Source organism: Chenopodium quinoa, unplaced genomic scaffold, assembly GCF_001683475.1.
Source record: "Chenopodium quinoa cultivar QQ74 unplaced genomic scaffold, ASM168347v1, whole genome shotgun sequence".
In the NCBI taxonomy this organism is placed as follows: domain Eukaryota; kingdom Viridiplantae; phylum Streptophyta; class Magnoliopsida; order Caryophyllales; family Amaranthaceae; genus Chenopodium; species Chenopodium quinoa.
Window position 1 is genome coordinate 4,164,057 of NW_018745684.1, and position 21,803 is coordinate 4,185,859.

The 21,803-nt window shown below is 36.2% G+C and overlaps 4 protein-coding genes across 6 annotated transcripts; 1 reads left to right on the plus strand and 3 right to left on the minus strand.

Annotated features, from left to right (window-relative positions):
- The first annotated feature begins 4,738 nt into the window (after positions 1 to 4,738).
- On the plus strand, positions 4,739 to 9,029 carry LOC110718200 (ethylene receptor 2-like). Of its 3 annotated transcripts, none has more exons than XM_021897008.1 (4): positions 4,739 to 5,060; positions 5,138 to 5,242; positions 5,468 to 7,304; positions 8,229 to 9,029. In XM_021897008.1, the coding sequence occupies exons 3-4, from the start codon at positions 5,562 to 5,564 to the stop codon at positions 8,766 to 8,768; spliced, it is 2,283 nt and encodes a 760-aa protein (XP_021752700.1). In that variant the 5' UTR covers positions 4,739 to 5,060; positions 5,138 to 5,242; positions 5,468 to 5,561; the 3' UTR covers positions 8,769 to 9,029. The 3 variants fall into 3 exon arrangements, with proteins under 3 accessions (XP_021752700.1, XP_021752701.1, XP_021752702.1); XM_021897009.1 differs by having other exon boundaries at positions 5,141 to 5,242; XM_021897010.1 differs by having other exon boundaries at positions 4,739 to 5,028.
- A 1,586-nt stretch (positions 9,030 to 10,615) lies between these two features.
- On the minus strand, positions 10,616 to 13,889 carry LOC110718201 (bet1-like SNARE 1-2). Its single transcript, XM_021897011.1, has 6 exons — positions 13,591 to 13,889; positions 12,862 to 13,009; positions 12,166 to 12,222; positions 12,001 to 12,060; positions 11,825 to 11,910; positions 10,616 to 11,224 (listed from the first exon to the last, which is right to left on the minus strand). The coding sequence occupies exons 1-6, from the start codon at positions 13,602 to 13,604 to the stop codon at positions 11,203 to 11,205; spliced, it is 387 nt and encodes a 128-aa protein (XP_021752703.1). The 5' UTR covers positions 13,605 to 13,889; the 3' UTR covers positions 10,616 to 11,202.
- Positions 13,890 to 15,722: 1,833 nt separating this feature from the next.
- On the minus strand, positions 15,723 to 18,783 carry LOC110717548. Its single transcript, XM_021896276.1, has one exon. The coding sequence runs from the start codon at positions 18,420 to 18,422 to the stop codon at positions 16,674 to 16,676; it is 1,749 nt and encodes a 582-aa protein (XP_021751968.1). The 5' UTR covers positions 18,423 to 18,783; the 3' UTR covers positions 15,723 to 16,673.
- A 2,097-nt stretch (positions 18,784 to 20,880) lies between these two features.
- Positions 20,881 to 21,376, minus strand: LOC110717603 (uncharacterized protein At4g14450, chloroplastic-like). Its single transcript, XM_021896347.1, has one exon. It carries the CDS (start codon positions 21,280 to 21,282, stop codon positions 20,974 to 20,976), a length of 309 nt encoding a protein of 102 aa, XP_021752039.1. The 5' UTR covers positions 21,283 to 21,376; the 3' UTR covers positions 20,881 to 20,973.
- Positions 21,377 to 21,803: the final 427 nt, after the last annotated feature.

Here is a 21,803-nt window from a genome sequence, read left to right on the forward strand (position 1 = left end):
ATGTCTTAGTGAATATGAGGATTCTGATGGTGATCAAAATAGTCCTATTGAGTGTGGTGAAGAAGAATTAGGGGAAAGGAGAAAGGGCTCAAGAAGTGTTTTAGTTAGTGAGAACACTGATTTTTCTACTTTTCAAAGGAAGGTCGGGCAGAGGTTTAATTTGCTACAAGGAAAGACTTCAAAAGAGCTGTGAGCAAGGTAGAAACTTGAGTTTTGTAATCAGCAATAACAAAAGACAACAGAGAGTAGGTGTAAGGTGTGTTAAGAGTTGCCTATTTAGATTGTATTCATCATGGGATTCTAAAAGAGCTACTTTTGTAGTTAAAACAGTCAAGAGTGAGCTCAATTACAACAGAGATATGAAGAGAAATAAACAACTAAAGAGCACTTGATTGGCAGAGCAATTCCTAGAAGTTTTTAAAGCTCGACCACACTGCCAGCTAAAGAATTAATAGAGACTGTGAGGAGAGCATACAGGATGAATGTGAAAAGGATTTTGCTTACAAAGTCAAATATTATGCTTACAGACTTTTGCATGGGTCTATGAAAGACCGTTATGCTAAACTAGGAAGGTACTTAGAAGCTTTGAGATTATCTAGCCCTGGAACTGAATTGGACTTGGTACCTAATCCTAATAGCAACTGCTTCCCCCTAATTTTTCAAAGACTATTTGTGTGTTTTGAGGGTTTGCAGAAAGGCTGGAAACAAGGGTGTAGGAAAATAATCTGCATTGATGCTTATTTTTTAAAGACATTTCTAGGCGGTCAGTTGTTAGTGGTTGTAGGGAGAGACGGTAATGACCAGATGTATCCTATAGCATGGGCTATAGTTGAAGGGGAAAATAATCTTTCATGGTGCTGGTTCATGACACATCTTCAGAAATGTTTGGATCTTGGTGATGGAACAGATGTTGCTATAGTCTCAGATGAAAATCAGATAAAAAAACTTCTCCTAACTTACTTAATACATGTTCTTTATAGCTACTTTATATCTTTAAAAATATTTGACAACAGTTAATTATGTGGTGATTGATTTGTATTGTTTGACTTCAGGCTATATTGTCTTCAGTTGCCTCTGTTCTTCCTATGGCTAAACATGGGCATTGTGCAAGGCATATTTATGTCCTATGGCATAAAGCCTTTAAAGGGGATGAGATGAAACTATTGTTCTGGAAGATTGCAAGGGAATATAACCTTGCAGACTACAATGATGCCCTTGATGAATTAGCAACAATGAATGAGGATGCTGCAACTGCATTCAAGAGTTACAACCCCAAGTGTTTTTGTCGAGCATTTATGTCTACATCCATGAAAGTTAATGTGATCACTAACAACCTAGCTGAAACCTTTAATGGTTACATAGTGAATGCAAGGACCAAACACTTGATCTATATGCTAGAAGACATAAGAGCAAGCCTAATGCAAAGACTAATGGTAAAGAGACAAGCAATGGAGAGGTTAAGTACCACTACAATTTGTCCTAGAACACAAGCAAGACTAGAGAAGGAGAAAACAAAAGTTGCACACTGCGATGTTCTTCCTTTAAGGGATAATTTGTTTGAAGTCAACTTTTTCTTAGATAAGCTGATCGTTGATTTAGATGCCAAGACTTGAACTTGCAGGAAGTGGGATCTGACAGGAATCCCTTGTTGTCATGCAATCTCTGCCATTTTTTTCTTGCATAAGAAAGCAGAGGATTTTGTGGACTCTTGTTACACAAAAGAAGTGTACTTGAATGCATATGCTGGTTCCATCCCCCCTTGTGAAGGTAAAAGACACTGGCCTAGGGTGGAAGTTCACATAGACCCCCCACCCATCAAAGTTGGTCCAGGAAGACCAAGAAAAAATCGAAGAAAAGATCCACATGAAAGCCCAAAGAAGCCTGAAAAACTAACTAAACATAGCATAGAGATGACATATAGCACTTGTCAGAGCAAAGGACATAATAAGAGAAAATGTCCTAATAAGGACACAACTCCAGCTCAAGATAATCCTCCTAAAAGACCTAAAGGGAGGCCAAGAAAAGATGGACAATTACCACAACCCATACCTTCCCAAACTGCTATACAAGATGCTCACTTGAATACTACTGTTGAACTAGCTTAGTAGATTAGGGACAGGTGGTAGAGTTATTAGAGGTGGCAGGGGTGGAAGAGGTGGATCTAGGGGGGGATTACTTAGGGAAGGGGTGGAAGTACTCAAGGTAGGGGTGGAAGTACTCAAGGCAGGGGAGGTAGAAGTGGTTGTAGGGGTGGAAGAAACAGGGGGAGAAATCAAGTAAGTCTCAAGTAACTTAATTGGGTTACAAAAAAAAAAAATGTCTATCACTAACTAACTTCTGATTTTTCAGGTACTTGTTGGAATAGGTGTTTATACAGCAGTTGATGGATCATCATACTATAATGTAGGCTATATTTATTTAAAGTCCCTTATTTTAGTGTCTTAAGTTCCATTAATATAAGCTAATAAATTCCCAAAATTTGGGGTTAACTAGAATGCAAGCAAGTCAGAGCTCACTGAATGCATCTTCAAGTCCTTAAAATCACCACATTAGAGATTTTGCTAGTTTATTTTTCTATGGCAATTATATGTATTTGGCTTTTTTTTTTGTAGACAATGGCTTTGTATTTGATGCATGTTTTCTTTGTATCAAATTAAATTGAATGACTACCGAACAATTACGCTAAATATCAGTAATGTAGACAATTTTCTAAATTTATGATAATAATTTCCATTTCAAACATTCATCATTCAATTACATAAGATTCATGTTTATAAAATTATAAGCATTACATAATCATCACTACAAAATCACTGTTACAACCAATTTCATCAAGTATATAATTGCAAAAAAAAAAAAAAAAAAAAACCACGAAGCAATGAGACCCATGGAATTTCTACCACCTTTATGCCTAGATAAAGTTTCAGACATGACAGATTTTTGTTTGCCACTAGACATTTGAACTCTCAAATTTTTGCTTGCTACTTTTTTTTTTTTTTTTTTTTTTTTAATCAGAGAAGAGAAGAGATGAATTGATGGAGCAAAAATTCGAAGAACAATATAGGGGAAAGGAAATAAGGAAGGGTAGCTTTTTAAACGGGCAAAAAATTAAAAAGAATCTAACTCAAATGCCACGTCAGCAAGTTACCGGGTGTAGCAGGTCATAAGTGTAGAGGGTCCAGTTAAAACTGATGGGCCTTAAAGTTGGGATTATTATAAGTTAATTGAAAGGTGGGACTAATATGAGCAGATCACTAAAAGGTGAGATTATTTATGTCAATTATTTTATTTTTATCAAATTAAAAAGTATAACAATTATTATGAAAAAGATATAAAAAAAAAGTATTTCGATTGTTACAAAATAAAAAAATAAAGAGTATACTTTGTAAATAAATAAATTTTGAATATTCCTAGAAAGAGTAAAGTGGGAGAAGCAGGATCAAATTCTTTTCCTTCCTCACCATTCCCTTTCCAATTTGATTCCTCTTATATCAGGGCCCACACCACAGCCCCACAAGTCTAGTCTCATATTTTTGCCTTTTCTATTTGCCTCAAATAGAAAAGGAAAAATATGAGAAGGAAAAATATAAGACTTGACTAGTGGGGCTGTAATACTACGTATAAGAGGAATCAAAGTGCAGGGATGAAATCTCAAAGTCAAGGGCTACAAAATGCTAACAGTGGACTACACCTTACCAGATAATATCTCGCCTTCAGTACAAAAGGCTGTATTGTATGAGTACAGTCAGAGGTCAATATTCATATTCATATTCAATGAATGTTACACCACCACCGGATGTACAAACAACATGAACATCTTACGTAACTATATCAATTAACATACTTAATTGGAATTGGAATTTGAATTGGATTTGGTTTGGATTTGTTATTTCACATTCTCATCCAATCCTCTCACCCTCCCCTACCCCCTATCTTCAATCCAAATTAAAACTTCCATTTAAAAAGTGATACACCTAAAAAAATAAAAAATAAAATAAAAAGTATAATGTTTTTAACATTTATTGTACTGTTTATACAAGAATTCGGACAAATAGGAAAAAGCATGTAATAAAAAAACCTACGTGGGTATAAGGAAAAAAAAGTACGGAGTAATGGATAATTTCGTTTTTAATGTAAACTCACCCAACCACTACATAAAATTCAAAAAATTGACATATAGAAGTAATTTATAAAATATCAAGAAAATGAGGTATAACTCAAGTGATTAGAGTTTCCCTCCCAATTCCAGGAGATGTTTGGATCGGTTCTTATCACCTTTCCATAAAGCTCATTTAAGCAACAAAAAAAAAACTTATAAAATATCAAAAAAAAATTACAATCTCTAAAAATTATACTCCTACATATTTAAATTCGCTTTTTCTGTGTGGCTGCCAAACTGTGTGACCGGGTTTACTTTTTTAGGAGTTACTTATTTATGGCTTACTTAATCGGTCAAGGGTTACTTAGTCGATTAGTGCTAACTTCTGACCTACGAAGTAACCCTGACCAACCGAGTAAACCCTGAATAAGTAATTCCTAACCGAATAACCCCTGAATAAGTAACCTCCTAGTTACACGGATGACCAGCCACATAAAAATTTGTGATTTAAATTTTAGAGGTTTGGACGCTCAAAAATGAAAAATTCAGGTAATAAATAGTTTCCTAAAATGAAAAATACGTTTATTTTAAGGCAAAAGTGTCCAAGTTACTATTTTTTTTTTAGGGGGGAAGGATTCAAGTGTCCAAGTTCTCTTAACATATAGAAGGGCATGACCGATGACCCCACACTTTGTACTACTAATTTAATTACCGCTGTTCCTAAACAACGGCGCTGACATCTTCCCGACTTCCCCCCTCACTTCCACCCTCCAAATCATAAAATACTTTTGTTTTTCTTATTCTCTTACACTTAAAATGGACTATTTCTTTCGTGTTTCCTAGAGTATTGTCTGAAATTCCCTATTTCAATTGGAATATGAACACCGGTTTATGCGTTGCGAGGTGGACGGAGTTTGTTTTCAATTATGGTAATGGGGGCTTAATCAATTAATTAATGGAGGTAAGTTTTATGATTCAAATCATATTCATACTTTTATTCTTGTTCTAATTTAAGACAACCAAACTTTGCAACAACAGCAGCAGCTGCTATACAAGATCCAATCAACTATACCAGGATTCTAGCCTGAGCCACCGGCTGTATAAATTAATTCAGATTCTGGGTTTTCTCTTCAACAATCCAAGGTTGGTTATTTTTTTATTTTTTTTATTTTTATTTTTTTGGTAATATTTTTGTTGGATATCATATGAGATTTGAATGAAAATTTACTCGAATGGAACATAAAAATGGTGGGATCTTTATTTATTTATTAGAGGAAGAACAACAAGGATATTAATAATGCAAAAGGGTCCATTCCTACTAAACATACACCTTACATAATCTAATTGTTATTGTATTTGATTGCTCAGGTTGGTTCTTCGTTTTATGGAGTTGGAAGCCAGAAACTTGAATCTTACATACAAGTACATTTGAGTAATCGATGTTGATAATTAATAATTAATAATGTTGTTGAGGGCAGCTCTGTTGATTTCTCTTGTGGTTGTTTGTGCTTCTGCAACTGACAATGGTTACCCTCGATGCAATTGTGAGGATGAGGGGGTATGGAGTGTTGAGAGCATTCTAGAATGTCAAAGGGTGAGTGATTTCTTGATTGCTGTTGCCTATTTTAGTATCCCCATTGAGCTTCTTTATTTTGTTAGCTGCTCAAATGTTCCTTTTAAGTGGGTTCTCTTCCAATTCATAGCCTTCATTGTTCTTTGTGGTATGACCCATTTGCTTAATGGTTGGACTTATGGTCCTCATGCCTTCCAACTCGCCGTTGCGCTCACTACTTTTAAGTTTTTAACTGCTCTTGTCTCTTGTGCTACTGCCATTACCCTTATCACCCTCATCCCTTTGCTTCTCAAAGTCAAGGTTAGAGAATTTATGTTGAAGAAGAAGACTTGGGATTTGGGTAGAGAGGTTGGTATGATTAAGAGACAAAGTGAAGCTGGTTGGCATGTTAGGATGCTTACTCACGAGATTCGTAAGTCTTTGGATAGGCATACTATCTTGCATACTACCATGGTTGAGCTCTCTAAGACCTTGGATTTGCAGACTTGTGCTGTTTGGATGCCCAATGAGAATAGGACTGAGGTCATTTTGACTCATGGCTTAAAAGGGAGGAACTTTCAGAGCTTCAGCCACTGCAGAGTGCCCTATGCTGATCCTGATGTCAGAAAGATTAAGGAGAGAGATGAGGTCCAGATACTCAGACCAGATTCAGCTCTCGCTGTTGCCAGCAGTGGAGGATTGGAAAATTTTGGTGCTGTCGCTGCTATACGTATGCCCATGCTCAAGGTCTCAAATTTCAAAGGAGGAACTCCTGAGTTGATGCAGGCTTGCTATGCTATATTAGTCTTGGTTCTTCCGTGTGGCCAAGAGAGGTCATGGACCAACCCTGAGCTTGAGATTATCAAGGTGGTTGCTGATCAAGTTGCTGTGGCCATCTCTCATGCTGCCATCCTAGAGGAATCACAGCTCATGAGAGATCAATTGGCCGAGCAGAATCGTGCACTGCAACAGGCACAGCGAAACGCATTGATGGCAAGTCAAGCAAGGAACTCATTTCAGAGAGTGATGAGCCATGGGATGAGAAAGCCAATGCACTCAGTCCTCGGGTTGCTTTCAGTACTGAAAGACGAGAAATTAAGCAGTGAACAGAAACTAATTGTTGATACAATGATGAAAACTGGCAATGTCCTTTCGCTTTTGATTAATGATGTGATGGACGATTCACCAAAAGAGAGTGGAAGATTTCCATCTGAATTCAGATCATTTGGGCTCCATGCCTTAGTAACTGAAGCTGGTTGTTTTGCTAAATGCTTGTGCGCTCAAAATGGTTTTGGCTTTAGTATTGAAGTTGATAGGTCTTTACCTGATGATGTATTGGGTGATGAAAAAAGGGTATTTCAGGTGATCTTGCATATGGTAGGTAACTTGGTGGAGCACAACACCGGTGGTGGGTCTATGGTTCTTCGGGTGTACTCTCAACATGGAAGTCAAGGGAGGAATGATCAAAGATGGGCAACCTGGCGATCAGGCTCTTCTGATGGAAATGTTTATATCCGATTTGAAGTTGAGATTACCAATAGTGCTATCTTTACAGACGATTCAGCCTTGGCCTCAAACTACAGTGGTCCAAGATGCAGTAATGAGATTGTGGATCGCGACTTGAGTTTCAGCGTTTGCCAGAAGCTAGTTCAGGTTAGAGGAACTATATCTTTTAGTTTGTTTATATTTTCACTTTGCACCCACCCAAAACATTTGCAAACATTAGTTAAGCAAGTAGCTATTGTAGCGTGGTGTTATGTAGCTCCCTCCGTCCAACCCAATATCAATGCCTTAGTTTCTAATTTGAACCCTCCTGATAAACTGCTCATTTTCCTTTCATATTATGATTTCATTCATAACTTCCTCAAATTGTTATGTCGTTCAATGCTATTGCTACTTCTTATAGTTCACCTAAGCAGCTCCTTTGGAAGTAACAAGTACGGATTAACATTTTATCTTGATGGAGGGAGTACATTGTAGGGAATATATATCAGTTACAAATTTTGGAGAGTTGTTTGACCTCATAGGTGCTTATGTAATTCGACATCATTTAGTACAAGGGTTATAAACTAACGTATCTTAATCAGTTAAGAATTCAAGATGACACAAGAAGATAGATCTTAGTGAATTGATGTACTTGTAATATTAATATATTTTTGGAACAGTAGATTCTTGCTGGAGATGTGTATTTTTATATATATCTCCTTTATTTTTCTTTTCTTTTCTGGGTTTGTGGAAGTAGTGTGGTGTCTTAGCAGGGGAAAGGGGCCCGCTTTCCTATAATTATCTAAAAGGGGTATGCTTTCTGAGGCTGAGATGGCTTAATCAATCTATTGCCTTCAATTGGAGATTCTTTGTGCTTGTTCTTATGCCTTTTTTGTGGGAAATTATGATTTCTTCTGAGAATAGGTTCTGAGTCATTTGTTATGCTGATTTTGTCACACAGTACTTACATAAAATACAACAATATACCAGAAACTATGCATCAATGCATGTAGGCAGATATTTAATTAGGTCCTTGGATCAGGAAAATGATTTGATTTCATTGAATTTCTGACTGTTGTTACAATTTGACAGTTGATGCAAGGAAATATTTGGGTAGTCCCAAATCCTCAGGGGTTTCCTCAAAGTATGGCACTGGTCCTACGTTTCCAGTTACGACCTTCCATTGGAATAACGATCTCTGAATCAGGAGAACCATCATCAGATAACGCCTCCAACTTTACTTTAAAGGGCCTTCAAGTATTATTAGCCGATGATGATGATATCAACAGGGCTGTGACAAAAAAGTTACTCGAGAAGCTGGGTTGTTTAGTTACTGCCGTATCGTCAGGATTTGAGTGTCTAAGTGCATTTGGTCCATCAAGCTCAAATTACCAAATAGTCCTCCTAGAACTTCATATGAATGAGCTTGATGGGTTTGAAGTCGCAACACAGATCTGTAAGCTCAGGAGCAGAAGTCGCAGCTGGCCTGTGATTATTGCTTTAACAGCTACTGATGATGATGAATTCTGGGAGAGGTTTAAGCAGGTTGGGATAAGCGGGGTTATCAGAAAACCAGTTCTTTTACAGGAAATCATCGATGAGGTGCGTAGAGTCTTAAGTACAGCCAAATAAAGCGATTTTGTGATACTTTTTTATTTAAGAAAGAAAAAAAAATGTTCTTGTTTTTGATTCAAATGGAGTGTAAGAAGCTGAGCTCCTAGGTTTCTCTTATACACAGGTAAATCAGTAGGTAGGGGAAAGTATCATTTGTTTGGCGGGGGAAAGGAAATTAGAGGAATTAGCAGATTTAGGAGATGCTGTAAAGTGTAAATCTACATTGAAACACATATGGATAAAATGCAGTTATAGATTGATGTTAAGAATTGAGGTAAATCTGTGGTTTTTACCTTTGGCAATTGACCTGATATACTTCATATTATATTTATATATACACAAGTGATAGTTGAATGTACTAAAACAATAATGTTGTGACTATTATATATTATAATAATCAACTACCTGAGAATCAATTCTAAAAATTTAGTAGCATCACACATTCACACCAACAAGTGGAATAATTGTGATTTCATTCCGAAAACTGCAAACTGCATGTGCATACACGTACTTGCTGCATAATTGTGTGCAACATGTGTTTCATACTTTCATATAGCATCTTCAGTTAAAACCGACTCATAGCTACTACGGAGTATTTAATACGGAGTACACTACAAGGTCTATAAGGTCTACAACATCTAATTTTGTCAAACACGTCTATTATCGTCTTAACCTTTTGAAATTTAATAAAAATATAGGCTCCTTACAAGTGGGCTATGAATAAAAATAAAGTCGCCGTGAAAGTGGTTAGCAAGAGCAGTTGGAGTTGATTCGCTGTGTCTCTGTGCTAAAGAAAATACTCAAAGTGCTCTGCATCTCTCCATAAATAAAATATTATAGTGTAAATGTTGACTGTATTCATGTTCACTCAACTCTCTCAAGGGTATGGGATCATGAGACGACATGAAATGAAGCAGATCTAAGAGACCTTTGAGTATTTTATAATTACATCATCTTACCCCAAACAGAAAGAGGCCCCACATTTAATTAATTATTTAGCAAGAACACAATAATACCCATGAGCTTGGTTTAAGAATGATTCAACAAATTACCTTGGCGAAGGATAGCTCAAGTGGTTTCAAGAGATCCTGGAATTGATTCTCATCCCGTCCTTGTGGCTCTTTAAACACCCAAAAAAACAAATTACCTTGGCCCTATTGTTTTCGACCTGCAAAAGGAAGTTATAGGAGTAAGCCATGCTTAACAGTCGATAATTTAAAATTGTACAACCATGTTTAACAATTGATTTTTTATTATTATTATTATTTTATTTTATTTTTATGGTGTAGAGAGAGCCATAAGGCAACTGATAAAATCGACCCCAGGATTACTAGAAAGTGGAAACCAAGAGGAAAACTTTAACCACTTGAATTATCCCTCATGGCTCATTCTCATAATTTTGTCAAAATATATTGGTTAGAATATGATTATGAGTAAATAACAAATTTTAACTTTCATAATCTAAAATTTCCGAAGAACACTTTGTTTTATGTAAAAAAGTAAAAGAAAGATTTATATAAATTAAAATCATTTTGCAATATTTTTCGAGAGATTCAATCAATTCCTCTATAGTGGTACCGGAATTTTTCCTGTTAATTGGTAGTGTTTATAGGTCACTGGCTTTGTTGTGCATGACCGATGCCGACTATGATGATTTCCACCTCTGCCCCGTTGTGTCTTTGGCTATGCTTTTTTTTTTTTTTTTTTTTTTTTTTAAGATAAGATAAAAAAACATTAGGATGCCTCCTCACGAGGGATACTCCTAATGTATCAGAAGAAAGAATTGAAAATAAACTAGAAACATCAAGGCTATGCTTTGGATATGTTAACCCGTTAAAAGTAGTTGATTTCAATTTGCTAAAGATGCACCAAAAAATCTCAATTTATGTATCCAAAGTAGAATGTGGACAACATCCTAGTAAAGGTGTTCCAACTTGAAACGATGCAAAAAGCATCTAGGAGTTGCCCGACTTGCCCTTAGTCCATAGCTGGCAGCTTGATCATAATGACACCGAGTTCAATATCGCCGCGTTACCAACCCGCTTTGAAGGCTAAAATCAAATTCAAGCTAACACGAGATCTCAGTTATACAGTGATTTGCTTATCCAATACAATAACTCAATAACAAACACACATCATCACTTCATGTTCATAGATCTAAGACTAATTCTTTCCCTCCCACACTATACGAAGTGCCATTTTCCTTTTTACAAAACAGTACCAAAATTTGTATATGCTTGAATGAATTGTCAGTTTCACGTCGACAGATTGTGTTTAAAAATTACACATGCATTTGGCTTGTAAGCTTGCCAAAAGTGCACATGCATTTCATCTAGGACCCCGTCATACATGCAAGTGTGCATCACCAGCTGTCATTGCCGCTCCTCATATCAAGAAATATTTCACTCATGCATCTCATACGTAAACTAGCCTGCATTTCTTCACTTCACACTCACATAGAATGTCTAAGGACCCTGTAAATATATTGTACATATCAATTATTCAGTGGAAATATGTGAAAATATGCACTCTTAGACACATATACGCAAGACTAGGGCTTTGCAGCTCAACCACAGGAAATGACCCATTGTTGCTAATAAATACTTCAAAGCTAAGTTCTTAAAATAATTATAAGAACAAAATCAACAATCCCAACAAGAAACAGGTGGTGTTGGTTCTGGTTGAATGTAGAATCCAATTCTATGTTGAAGTGGTCTGTTGAGAACCCATCTAAACAAAAAGTTGCAAAAATTAAAACAAAGCAACTTCTTCTGATCCCTTTTTTGTTTAAGAAAGAAAAAAAGGATCAGAAGTTGCTCATTGATAATCTTAAGCAATTCCCTATCCTCATCCTAGCCAGCATGAGCAACTAATGATTAATAATAAAAAGAAAAAAGGTTCTGTAATAAATCAATTGCTTGCAAACTCAGATGATTCAGATATGAGACATGCAAGGAGAAATTTCATTCAAGATCATAAACCTCGGAGAATTGGACAGGAAAAGAACATGCAAGAAAGTTTATAATACCATTAATATTATGATCATAACTGGAACTGAACAAGATTAGATTTACCTGATGAGGAGGTACAATGATAAGAAAAATGCCACAAGGAAACCAACAAGCTTGCACGTAGCACGTCCTGACTTCCTTTCAAACACCTAAGATGTTATACATGTAACATACGAGAATGTCAACAGAACAATAAACAATGATGCAAGAATATAGAACTTAACATGATATCATCTTACCATCTTGAAGCGGTCAAGTGTTCCTGACAAGATACCTCTCGATGCATCCATTTCATTCCCCTGCATCAGTATCCAAGTTCATTATAATCGAAAAAACATGTAAAACATGACGATCTAACACGATCAAAGTTACTTATATTAAAAGCAAGGTATACACTTACATACCATCCGATCCAGGAGACGATTATGGCTAAGAACCTCACCATGTATATCACCAGACAACTGACACGAGATAGAAGCAGACATCATCAGAATTGGCTTCATTAACATGATTGAAGAAATCTAGAGATTAGAAGCGATGTGCAGAAATCCAACTGCACTTCAAAATGATTGTCCTCTTTTCCATTTATGGTTCAATTGTATTACTCTGGCATGATTTTTGGTGCACTCTAGCCTAATGGCGACAAAAATTCAAGCCTTGCACAAAGACATAAGGTTTTACGCGTTGGATTTGAAAAGAATGAATGTTGAATCAACAAAAGAGCCGGATACATAGATCAAATCCTTACAACTCAAGTATTGATAGTGTTTAGCAGGATGTGAAGACTTCGAATTGTCCAACCCCCACAAAAAGCTTACTTGAGTTAAAAACAGTTTCACTCAGCAAACTCTATCAAAGCACATAGTGCATATGTATGAATAGACAACTCCCCAGGATTCACAAGCAGAAAAAATCCAGCAAGCATGGCTTACAAGACTATGAAGAAACCTATTTATTCATGAAAAAATGTTTACATATACATATACCCCCTTCCACAGTAAGCAACACCCTATGTCCCTATTGCTACATAACAATTCAAATTAAAGCTCAAACTAAGAAACATTGAACTTAAAATTGATGCAAAAAAAAAGGATCCATACCTGCTTCAAAAAGAAAACCCGGTCTTTTAGGCTATCAAGTGCTTTGTCATTCTCATTTTCACTAATGTCAGTTGAAGATGCCCTAAGACCACCCTCTTCAATGCTATTGTATCCATCAAAAAGGCCAGCTTTCGAAGCACGAGTCTCTCTAAAAATCAAGAGATGACACCACAACTTAAGCCAATGTTTGAAACAGGAATCATCACCAATAAAACACAATTGCTATGCAATATGACTGCCACAACAGAATATGATGATGCATTGAAAAGGTTAACAGAAGCAACAGCCTCAGGCAGTGTTGAAATGCCAATCGAACAACTTAACTAACGGCAAATCTAAGCACCAATGACTAATCCTCCCAAGTTTCAATATACAATTCCAGTAATTATTGATGTATATAATTGTTTGAATACAATAATCTTATATAATCTCAAAACTAAAGATGTTGATTTTCAATCTGATCTGATTGAACCCTAAAATATTCAACAACAGTTTCCCCCAATTCTGCACGCAAAACCCTACCCAACCCACCAACCCCATCCGGCGATCCCAACCCTCACCGGCGACCCCACCCAGAACCCACGGAAATTAATAAAATTGGTTTCCATTTTTTTTTTTTCTTAAATTTGATCAAAATAAATCTGATAATAATTCACAAAGAGTAAATCCGATTGCCACGGAAATTAATAAATTTACGGAATTGAAGAAAGATCAGGGGATGGAAATTACCTTCTGTAACTCATGCTTGTAAAATTTCTTCCTAAAATTAGACGAATCGACGAATCATCAACTTCAACTTCCACTGTTGAAGAATACCCGTTTTGGAAGCTGCGGGATACCACTTTTTTTTTTTTTTTTTTTTTTTTTGGTAAGAAGATCCTACATTCTTACCTCAATTGTCATGATTTTTTTGCCCATTATTGGTTTAAGGGATTCCCTATCCTTAGTTCTCTACTCCCAAAGTCCGAAGTGTCTAGCCTACAAATAATCGACCAAGTACCCTCGCTTGATAGGATTCAAATTCCAGACATCTAGATCTCTAGGCTCTAAGGTAAGAGGTGAGCAAACACTTTTTAGTACATTTTTTTATAAGGTAAGGGGAGATGGACCCTAACCGTACCTCAACCCTTATGGTTTTTTTGGTTCGGTATTTACGGGTCAGATACTTTGAGAGTGAAGGGAAAAGGGTAAGGGATCCCCACCCTTAAAGTGTCTCTAATGGGGATTAAACCTCTAACCTCAAGATTAGAAGGTACAATCCTTACCACTAAACCAAACTTACTGTTATGCATTGATTTGGCTTACCATTTTTTTAGGACATCTTTTACTCGTATTCCATTAAATGTCAAATACGGACCTCTAAATTTTAGTATTTGTAGTATTTTATTCCTTCGACAATTCAACTGCAAAGTGTGATATTTTAGTCCCTTAACCACCACAAATAATAAAATCCGACGGTCAACATTAAATATTGGGTTGTTTTGGCAAGTTTAGGGACTGAACAAATGATGTGGCAATTTTTTTATTTTTTTTTAAATTTTAAAAACCAAAGTTAGGGATCTTGATAAGCTGACATGACATTTAAATAATACAAAATTGATAGTTTAGGGTATTTAAAAAAAAATAAAAAATAAAAAAATTGATAGTTTAAGGACTTGGTGAAGGGCAAGAATAATACAAGTAATTATAGAGCAAAGTTTAGGGACAAAATTGCTATTTGTGTATAAGAACAGTTGGATGAGCAACAATTTAGTCATATTGTGTCAACTAGCCCCGCTTGATTCAACAAAATATCTATCTATTGTACTGATTGAAAAATATTGGTGATAATATGGGCTTTTGATGGGAGACTAAAGACGGGATAGATTTAAGTTTGAAATTCGTCAATTTGATGGATTAATTTGTATCAATGAATTCAAAGGATAGATTGGTGAAATTGATCAAGCTTATAGAAATTCCAAATTTATTGATCATAAATTTCAATTTGTATTCACCTCTCCATCTAAAATCATTATTATGAGTATGAATTGAACAAATTACTCCGTAATTAGTACTACCTCCGCTCTCAAATTCACCTAAGTAAAATAGAATAATCTGTCATGATTAGACTCCAAAATCTATCAAATAAATCTACAATCTATTTGACATCCTCCAACAGTCCAACTGTGTAAAATATGGTACGTTGGCTACATAAATGTGGTGAACACCCCAATTCAAGAAAATAGAATTTATGAATACATGTTGTCACTGATGGTTCGTGTTAATGCTTCAGTACCCTGTTAACAACCAGATTCCAAAGTTGGTTGTAAAAGCAGGTCAATATATAATTGCACTATATTTACTTGACAAAAATGTCAACACCTAACTCTGCACTTCCGATGTAAGGAGAGTCCAAATCATGAAAATGCTCTCAAATTTTTTTGTTGCGAGAAATTGCATACGTTCTTTTAAATACAAACATAATGAATATTGACGTTTGTATTAGTATATATACTACTCTACCAAAAATATTTTTTGACATTTGATTTTGGTATTTTTTTGACGTATGGCAAGTATATGATATGCAGGAAAAATTGTACGTTTTCGAAAATATCTTCATACTACCCATAAACAAGGGCAGGCTCCCTTGGACCCCAAGACCAAAACTCCAGAAAAGCCGGTTCGTAATTGATAATGCTGGAAACACAAAAATGAACATAAGTGCGGATTAAGCATGATCACTACATAGAAAGGGAGATAAGTTTATATTAGTGCCAAAAGGTGTGGTTTTGATAATGAAGCAACAAAGTGCAAGTTCATGTTAATCCTTGGTAATACTACAAATACAAACAGGTCATTATATTCATTAAAATATACTCATATTAAAACAAAGACAGATAAGATAAATCCATGGATCAGTGGGTTTTAGACTATTTTATCCCGATCCATTAGCTTTACAATACAATACACAAAAGCAACATGCTTTCATGTCACAAGTGTATTACTATTTTCACAACCACCATCACTAGGTGTTGTGATTTTGTGACAATACACAAAAAGACACGGTTAATGCATATGGAGCAGGTTTAATATCACTAGAGAAGGGGTTTACTTACTGTAACAATGTTACAAATGACAAAACGTCAGGATGCTAGCGATAAGAATGTTTTCGCACCAAATACAAGCACTTCATAAAGAATGGGAAATATCATACCTCTCTTGTATTTGTTGCTTCCTCACAACATATTCTTTTTCCTCGAGTCTGCCTTTTGGGAACTTAAACCTTACACCAAATCTGGATCCGTATCATACAGGGGGTGGAGAACGCGCATCCATCATTCAAATGCGGTTATGACTCGGATCGGTGACTCCTATCATATCTCGACCATAGAAGTTGCAGATGCTCACAGATTACATAATTTAAACCAGAAGATTAATGATACAACTATCACACAAACAATGCTTTCAACCATTGACTAACTGTCTATTTACACGAAAAATGCCAGAATGCAAATTTATAACCTTACTAAGGGAGAAGCTAGAAAGATCCATGTACATTTAATTCCAAATATGTAAGCTTCGATTGGGATAGTTGAGAGAAATCTAGGATAAAAATGTAAGAAATTATCATTACTATGTACAAAAGTACATACGTAATGTGCAGAAGAAAAAATTACTTCCTCCCTCTAGTGAGAGAAAACTAGTTGTATGTACTAGTACTTGAGAAGCCAAAGCCAAAACCCTAGATGCCTTGCAACAAAAACAAAGTGATCTTCTGTATCTTTGTATTTGATTAAACCAAGAAAAAACCCTAACTTCATTCATATAACCCATCAATCGAGGCAAGAAGCCTGGCATTGCAGTTGCCATTCCATCCAATCACCAAAGTCAAAACTGCTAGCACAATCCAGCAGAGCATTTTGCTGATGTTCATAACGGCATATATAATTTAAACCAACAAGGAGATCACAAATTGCTGCTTCTGTCTTCTCCCTGTCCGCAAAATAGAGGGTTTGAAGTAGAAGAACGTTTGTTCTTGAAACAATCTGTTGTTGCTCAAAATTGCGCTCACTTTGCCACCTGATCATATTATGCGCCAAAGGAGCTAGCCATTTCAAGATCTGATCAAGGCTTTCCTTCCAATCATGAGCCAGCGCACCATCAAATATTGCAAAGTTCTTGAAGTGTGACTTGAGATTCATCCTCAAAGACTTTCTTAAGCTAGCTGGCAACATTTGATACAAATCATCCCTGGCTTCCTCTCCCACTAAATGTGGGTAACGAAGAAGTTTCTCTATAACTATAATGACATTAGCATAGTGCAGAGCAAGAGCAGAACCTCCAACAGTGGACGGCGTAGCATGAGTAGCCAGCCTACTTTTGGGGCCAAAACGTGAGGCATTCACTGAATCTAGAAGCTGCCCATGTTCCCCATTATAACGAAATCCAGCTTGGGCGCGATTTAAGCAGTCTGGATGCTCCTCCTTCATGCCATCCACAACTTTGAATTCTGAGACAAAGGAATTTTGGTCACTGCAAGAAAAGTCATCTTCATCATCATCAACTCTTGAAGCTGAACTGCTGAGACTAAGGCACTCCATGAAGATCCTCCCCGGGCTAGGAGCACAAGGATAAACTAAATCCTGACGATGAAGCAGGTCTAATTCACTTCTTTTCAGGCTAGATTGAGTCTTGAAACTAGGAGGCTTCTTTTCACAAGTTTGACTATGCAAAGAATTATTCCGGTTCATAAGCCTAAGACTGCGGCGACTCTCAAGCTTACCAATGCTCTTGACAACAGGCTGAGGAGGCACTCCTCGAAGCACATCGACATTAGCAAAGGCAACGCAAATTCTAGCATAAAGGGTGCAAACAGTCCTGGCCAAAAGCTCAACAACCTTATCATAAGTCTGATTCCAAAGAGAAATATCCTTCAAATGCTTAACATCCTGCCTTTGCCAAGACAATTTCTGGTCAAAAGCCCTACGACTATCAAGATTATGATTCAAATGGAACTTGTTGGTAGCAAGCTCCAATTCATTCAAAACCTCCAATTCACCATACAAATTAGCAGTAGCACCCACATACCTCTCCATCTTCCTAATCATACTATCCATATCCTTAACCAAAAACCCCAAATCTTTGACATTAATCCTACCACTAATAATATCCCCATAAACATGCTCAAAACCAAGCAAGGCTGGCTCAGTACATCTTTTCCCCAACCTAGAGACAACCTCAGCAACCCTATTCAAATCATCTACCCTCTCAGAATAAGCAAGCTCTGAAAGGTAAGAATCATCACAAGAAACCAATTTCTTAACACCCTCTGATTTAATCAATTCATGCTTCAGTTTCGAGATCTCTTCATCAGAGACTGAGTTATGAAGATGGACCAATTTTGACATAACATTAGCAACCTCAAATGACAAGATACCAATATTAGAGCAACTACTACTACTGCTACTTTTCTTCTTTCTACTACTACTATTACTTGTGCTTGTTGGGTGTAAAAGAAGGGAGTTTTTCAGATTGCTACTTACCTGATTCCCCATTCTCAGTAACCAAGGCTCTGCAACCATTGCTTTACTGGGGTTCTTCTTGTTCTTGTTCTTCTCCTTCTTCTTCAATTGAAAGATCTCAACTTTCAAAGAAAAGAAAATTGGGATCAAGGGCGCATTTTAGCAGAGGGGGGTAAGTTAATTAAATTGTTTCAGAGACAGAGGAGAGGTATAATGAATTGAAGGAGGAGAGAGAAGGTTTTAGCAATGGAGGGAAAGAGGCATTGATTGTTGTTACTTGTTTTTTCTGAAATTCAAAAGACAGAGAAATAGGGTTGAATTAATTTTGTGATTAGAGGGGGTTAGCTTTTGTATTTGGATCTTAAATGAAAACCAATTATCTTCTGTTTGGTTTAGTAGGCAGCAAATTCCAACTCCCACTCACTCCCACCCAAAATAACAAAATATGGTAAATGTAGTTATTGGAGTGGGATGGTCAATGTAGGGTTCTCAAATTGTCAACTTCTATGACCCCACCTGATACCCATTCCATTTTCCCAATTTTACCAACTTTAGATGTATGATTGATTGATTATATACTTTGTACTCAACCAGTAACTTACAATGCATTTTTTATTCACAAAGTCACAATTTATGTCAAATTGTTACTAAATAATTTAAAAGGGATGTACTATAAAGTATTTACTTCGTATTATTAACAGATTTGATAGTATAATAGAGTAAAATTGATCATAGATTTATATAATAGAACAATTACTCCCTTCGTCCTCTAATAATTGACATGTTTGATTTTAGTTGTATTAATTATGCTGAACAGAGGGAGTAAATAAATTCACGAACTTAAGAGTTATCCAATTTGAAGTTCTAATCATCATATTGGTTTTGAACATTTAACCTGCTTTTTCATGAGTAAGCCCTCTAAGGGTATGGGAGTATTTAAAATTTTCCTCTGATTTATTTTGTTTGTTTCACTTAAAATATTCTTTTTGATCTCCATCGATGTTTTGCACATAAACAGGAGAAAGAAATTGAGGAGAGAGAAAAGTAGGAAAAAAGGACGGATCATGAAATGTAATCTTTATTTAGTTCAATGAAAGAGTGATTGTATCACGTCCGAAGTAGTGATGAAATCGTGGCAAATATTCCGTAGGAAGTTTTAGGGGAATTCCCATTGGTGTCAATCTAGAATTGCCTTTTTCCATTGGTACACTATTAATTTTTGCTTTCTCACTAATGCACATGTGGTTAATATTTTAGGAGTCATTTTAGTTCTTAAGAAGTTAAAAGTCCAAATTGAGCTTGAAATTGTAGTTAAAAAAAGTAAATGTCTCGTTTTGTGTGTCAAAAATTGTCTCGGTTTGCATGTTATTTTGTTGAGTCCCAAAAATTGTCATGAAATATTTCGTTTTGAGCTCCTAAACCATTGATGGATCTCATGAGTAGGAAAAATTCAAGGCAACCATGAATTGAATAAGATACATTGATCCATTAACTCATTAAGGTTCAACTTGTGCAATAATCTATGAGATCGCTAACTCAAATATGGTCTTGAGGATCGAGGGATAAAGTTAACCATGAGTTAGTGTTTGCTTGAATTAACCTTTACTTGTTTCTAGTATAGACAAGTGGAATTTGCAATTTTATTTTGAACAACATGCCCATACAATGTTAAACCTTACAGGTATGTCAATAGCTATCCTTGAATAACACATAAAATCTAACTATTTATGACGACTTGAATCTAATATTGATTGAAGGATCCTAACTGGTTGTCCAAATATTATCTTATGTTATGTAATTCAAATATTTTATTTTTAGCAATAACAATAGGTGGCAACAATCAATCGTCATATAAACTAATTAAGCCTGCTCTATAGGTCAACGCTTAAGTAGAGAAAAGAGGTAAGGAAATCCCCCTACTCCCAAGCAAATGTAGTTTGCGAGTCTTAAGCTTATGACCTACAAAGTGAGTTCTGTACCAACTCCACCAAGTATACTTGGTTACAACATGCATAATTATTGATGAGAAGAAAAGCTGTTTATATTTATAGGCAAGAGCATGCAAACTGATAAGGTAACCGCAAAGTTGGTTGGACTGGGCACAAGACGTTGATCGCTAGGCTTTCTAGCTTAGCCGTTTTAGCTCAGCCTTCAGCAAATTTTGGGCATTAAACATTGGGTTTGACTGTAGTACATTGTGCAAGTCAATTAAGTGTTAAGCTTAATAATGTTTGAGATGTGTTACTCCTTTCCTCTCAAAATAATAGACTAATAAATGGCTAGTTGGATGGGATTTGAATTGGGTTTAATTACGATGCAGCCCCAGCCCCAGTTGCTGAATTAGAGAAACGTTGAATGCTTAGGTGCGCTAACTTTATTCCGTTGAACAAGTGAGTACTGTAGCTGTAGCAATTAGCCTGGAGTATTCCTTTTCATTTTTTCAAAGACGAATCAGTGTTATCAATCTAATCCAACAGTAAACAAGTAATAACAAGAAACAAAATTTGAAAACACCGAATCGTATTACCACTTTAGTTTTATTCAAATCTAATCTATACAATCTGCGACAAACTAAGCAAACCCTATTTTGTAATTCAAAAATTAAAAACCATTAAAATCTACAAGAACCAAAAGGAGCAAGCGAAGGAGCGGAATCATAGCAAAAGGGGGCGGCAGGATGCTGCCACTTCTTGAAAACGACCGGTTTAGTTTGGTCAGGCCTAGACGACGTCGTTTGGGAAGCGGAAGATTCAATCTCAAGGGCTCGATTAATGGACGGAGGGGATGAAGCGAGAGGGGACAAAAGGGGAATCGCAACGTTCCAGTCAGTTGGGCGGTGAACTTGAATGGAGGCTGGAGCTCGACGCTGTAGGCGGCTTGATTGACGTCGGCGGTTGGAAGAAGTAGAAGTATCCGCCATTAAATCAGAGATTGCTTTATTATTGGGTTTGTGTTTGTGGAGAATACTGACTCGTTAGCCAAAATGAGAGGAGTGAGAGAGAAAGGGTTATAAATATTGTTGACTATATAGACCCCACAAGCATGTGGTCTACACGCTTCAAGCTCCAACTCATCTACACTAGTCGCATTGTAAGGTAAGGACACCGTGCCTCAACTCTCACGGTTTTTTTGGTCCAATATTTACGGGTAAAACACTTTGATAATAAGGGGAAAACGTAAAGAATTCCACCTTTAAAATGTCTCTAGTGAGAATTGATACCACTAGACCAAGCTTAGTTTGGTCTTCTACTGTTTTATTACACTCTATTTTGTAATTACAACATTTGTTACACGTATTTTACAAAGCTTTATGAAAATTATAAATTGAGAACCAAAGGCGAAATTTTATAATATAAAGTATACGTTTAATGGTTAGTGTATCCTTATCAAATAAAAAAGTATTACTAGTATAATTATGATGAGACAAACGTAAAAAGAAAT

Excerpts from the sequence above, each read along its gene's own strand:
- LOC110718200 (XM_021897008.1), top strand. The coding sequence starts at position 5,562 with ATGTTGTTGAGGGCAGCTCTGTTGATTTCTCTTGTGGTTGTTTGTGCT. Across the intron at positions 7,305-8,228 it reads TTTGCCAGAAGCTAGTTCAG|TTGATGCAAGGAAATATTTG; the intron begins GTTAGAGGAACT and ends ACAATTTGACAG.
- LOC110718201 (XM_021897011.1), bottom strand. Across the intron at positions 12,061-12,165 it reads ATCGTCTCCTGGATCGGATG|GGGAATGAAATGGATGCATC; the intron begins GTATGTAAGTGT and ends ATACTGATGCAG. Across the intron at positions 11,911-12,000 it reads CACTTGACCGCTTCAAGATG|GTGTTTGAAAGGAAGTCAGG; the intron begins GTAAGATGATAT and ends ATAACATCTTAG.
- LOC110717548 (XM_021896276.1), bottom strand. The coding sequence starts at position 18,422 with ATGGTTGCAGAGCCTTGGTTACTGAGAATGGGGAATCAGGTAAGTAGC.
- LOC110717603 (XM_021896347.1), bottom strand. The coding sequence starts at position 21,282 with ATGGCGGATACTTCTACTTCTTCCAACCGCCGACGTCAATCAAGCCGC.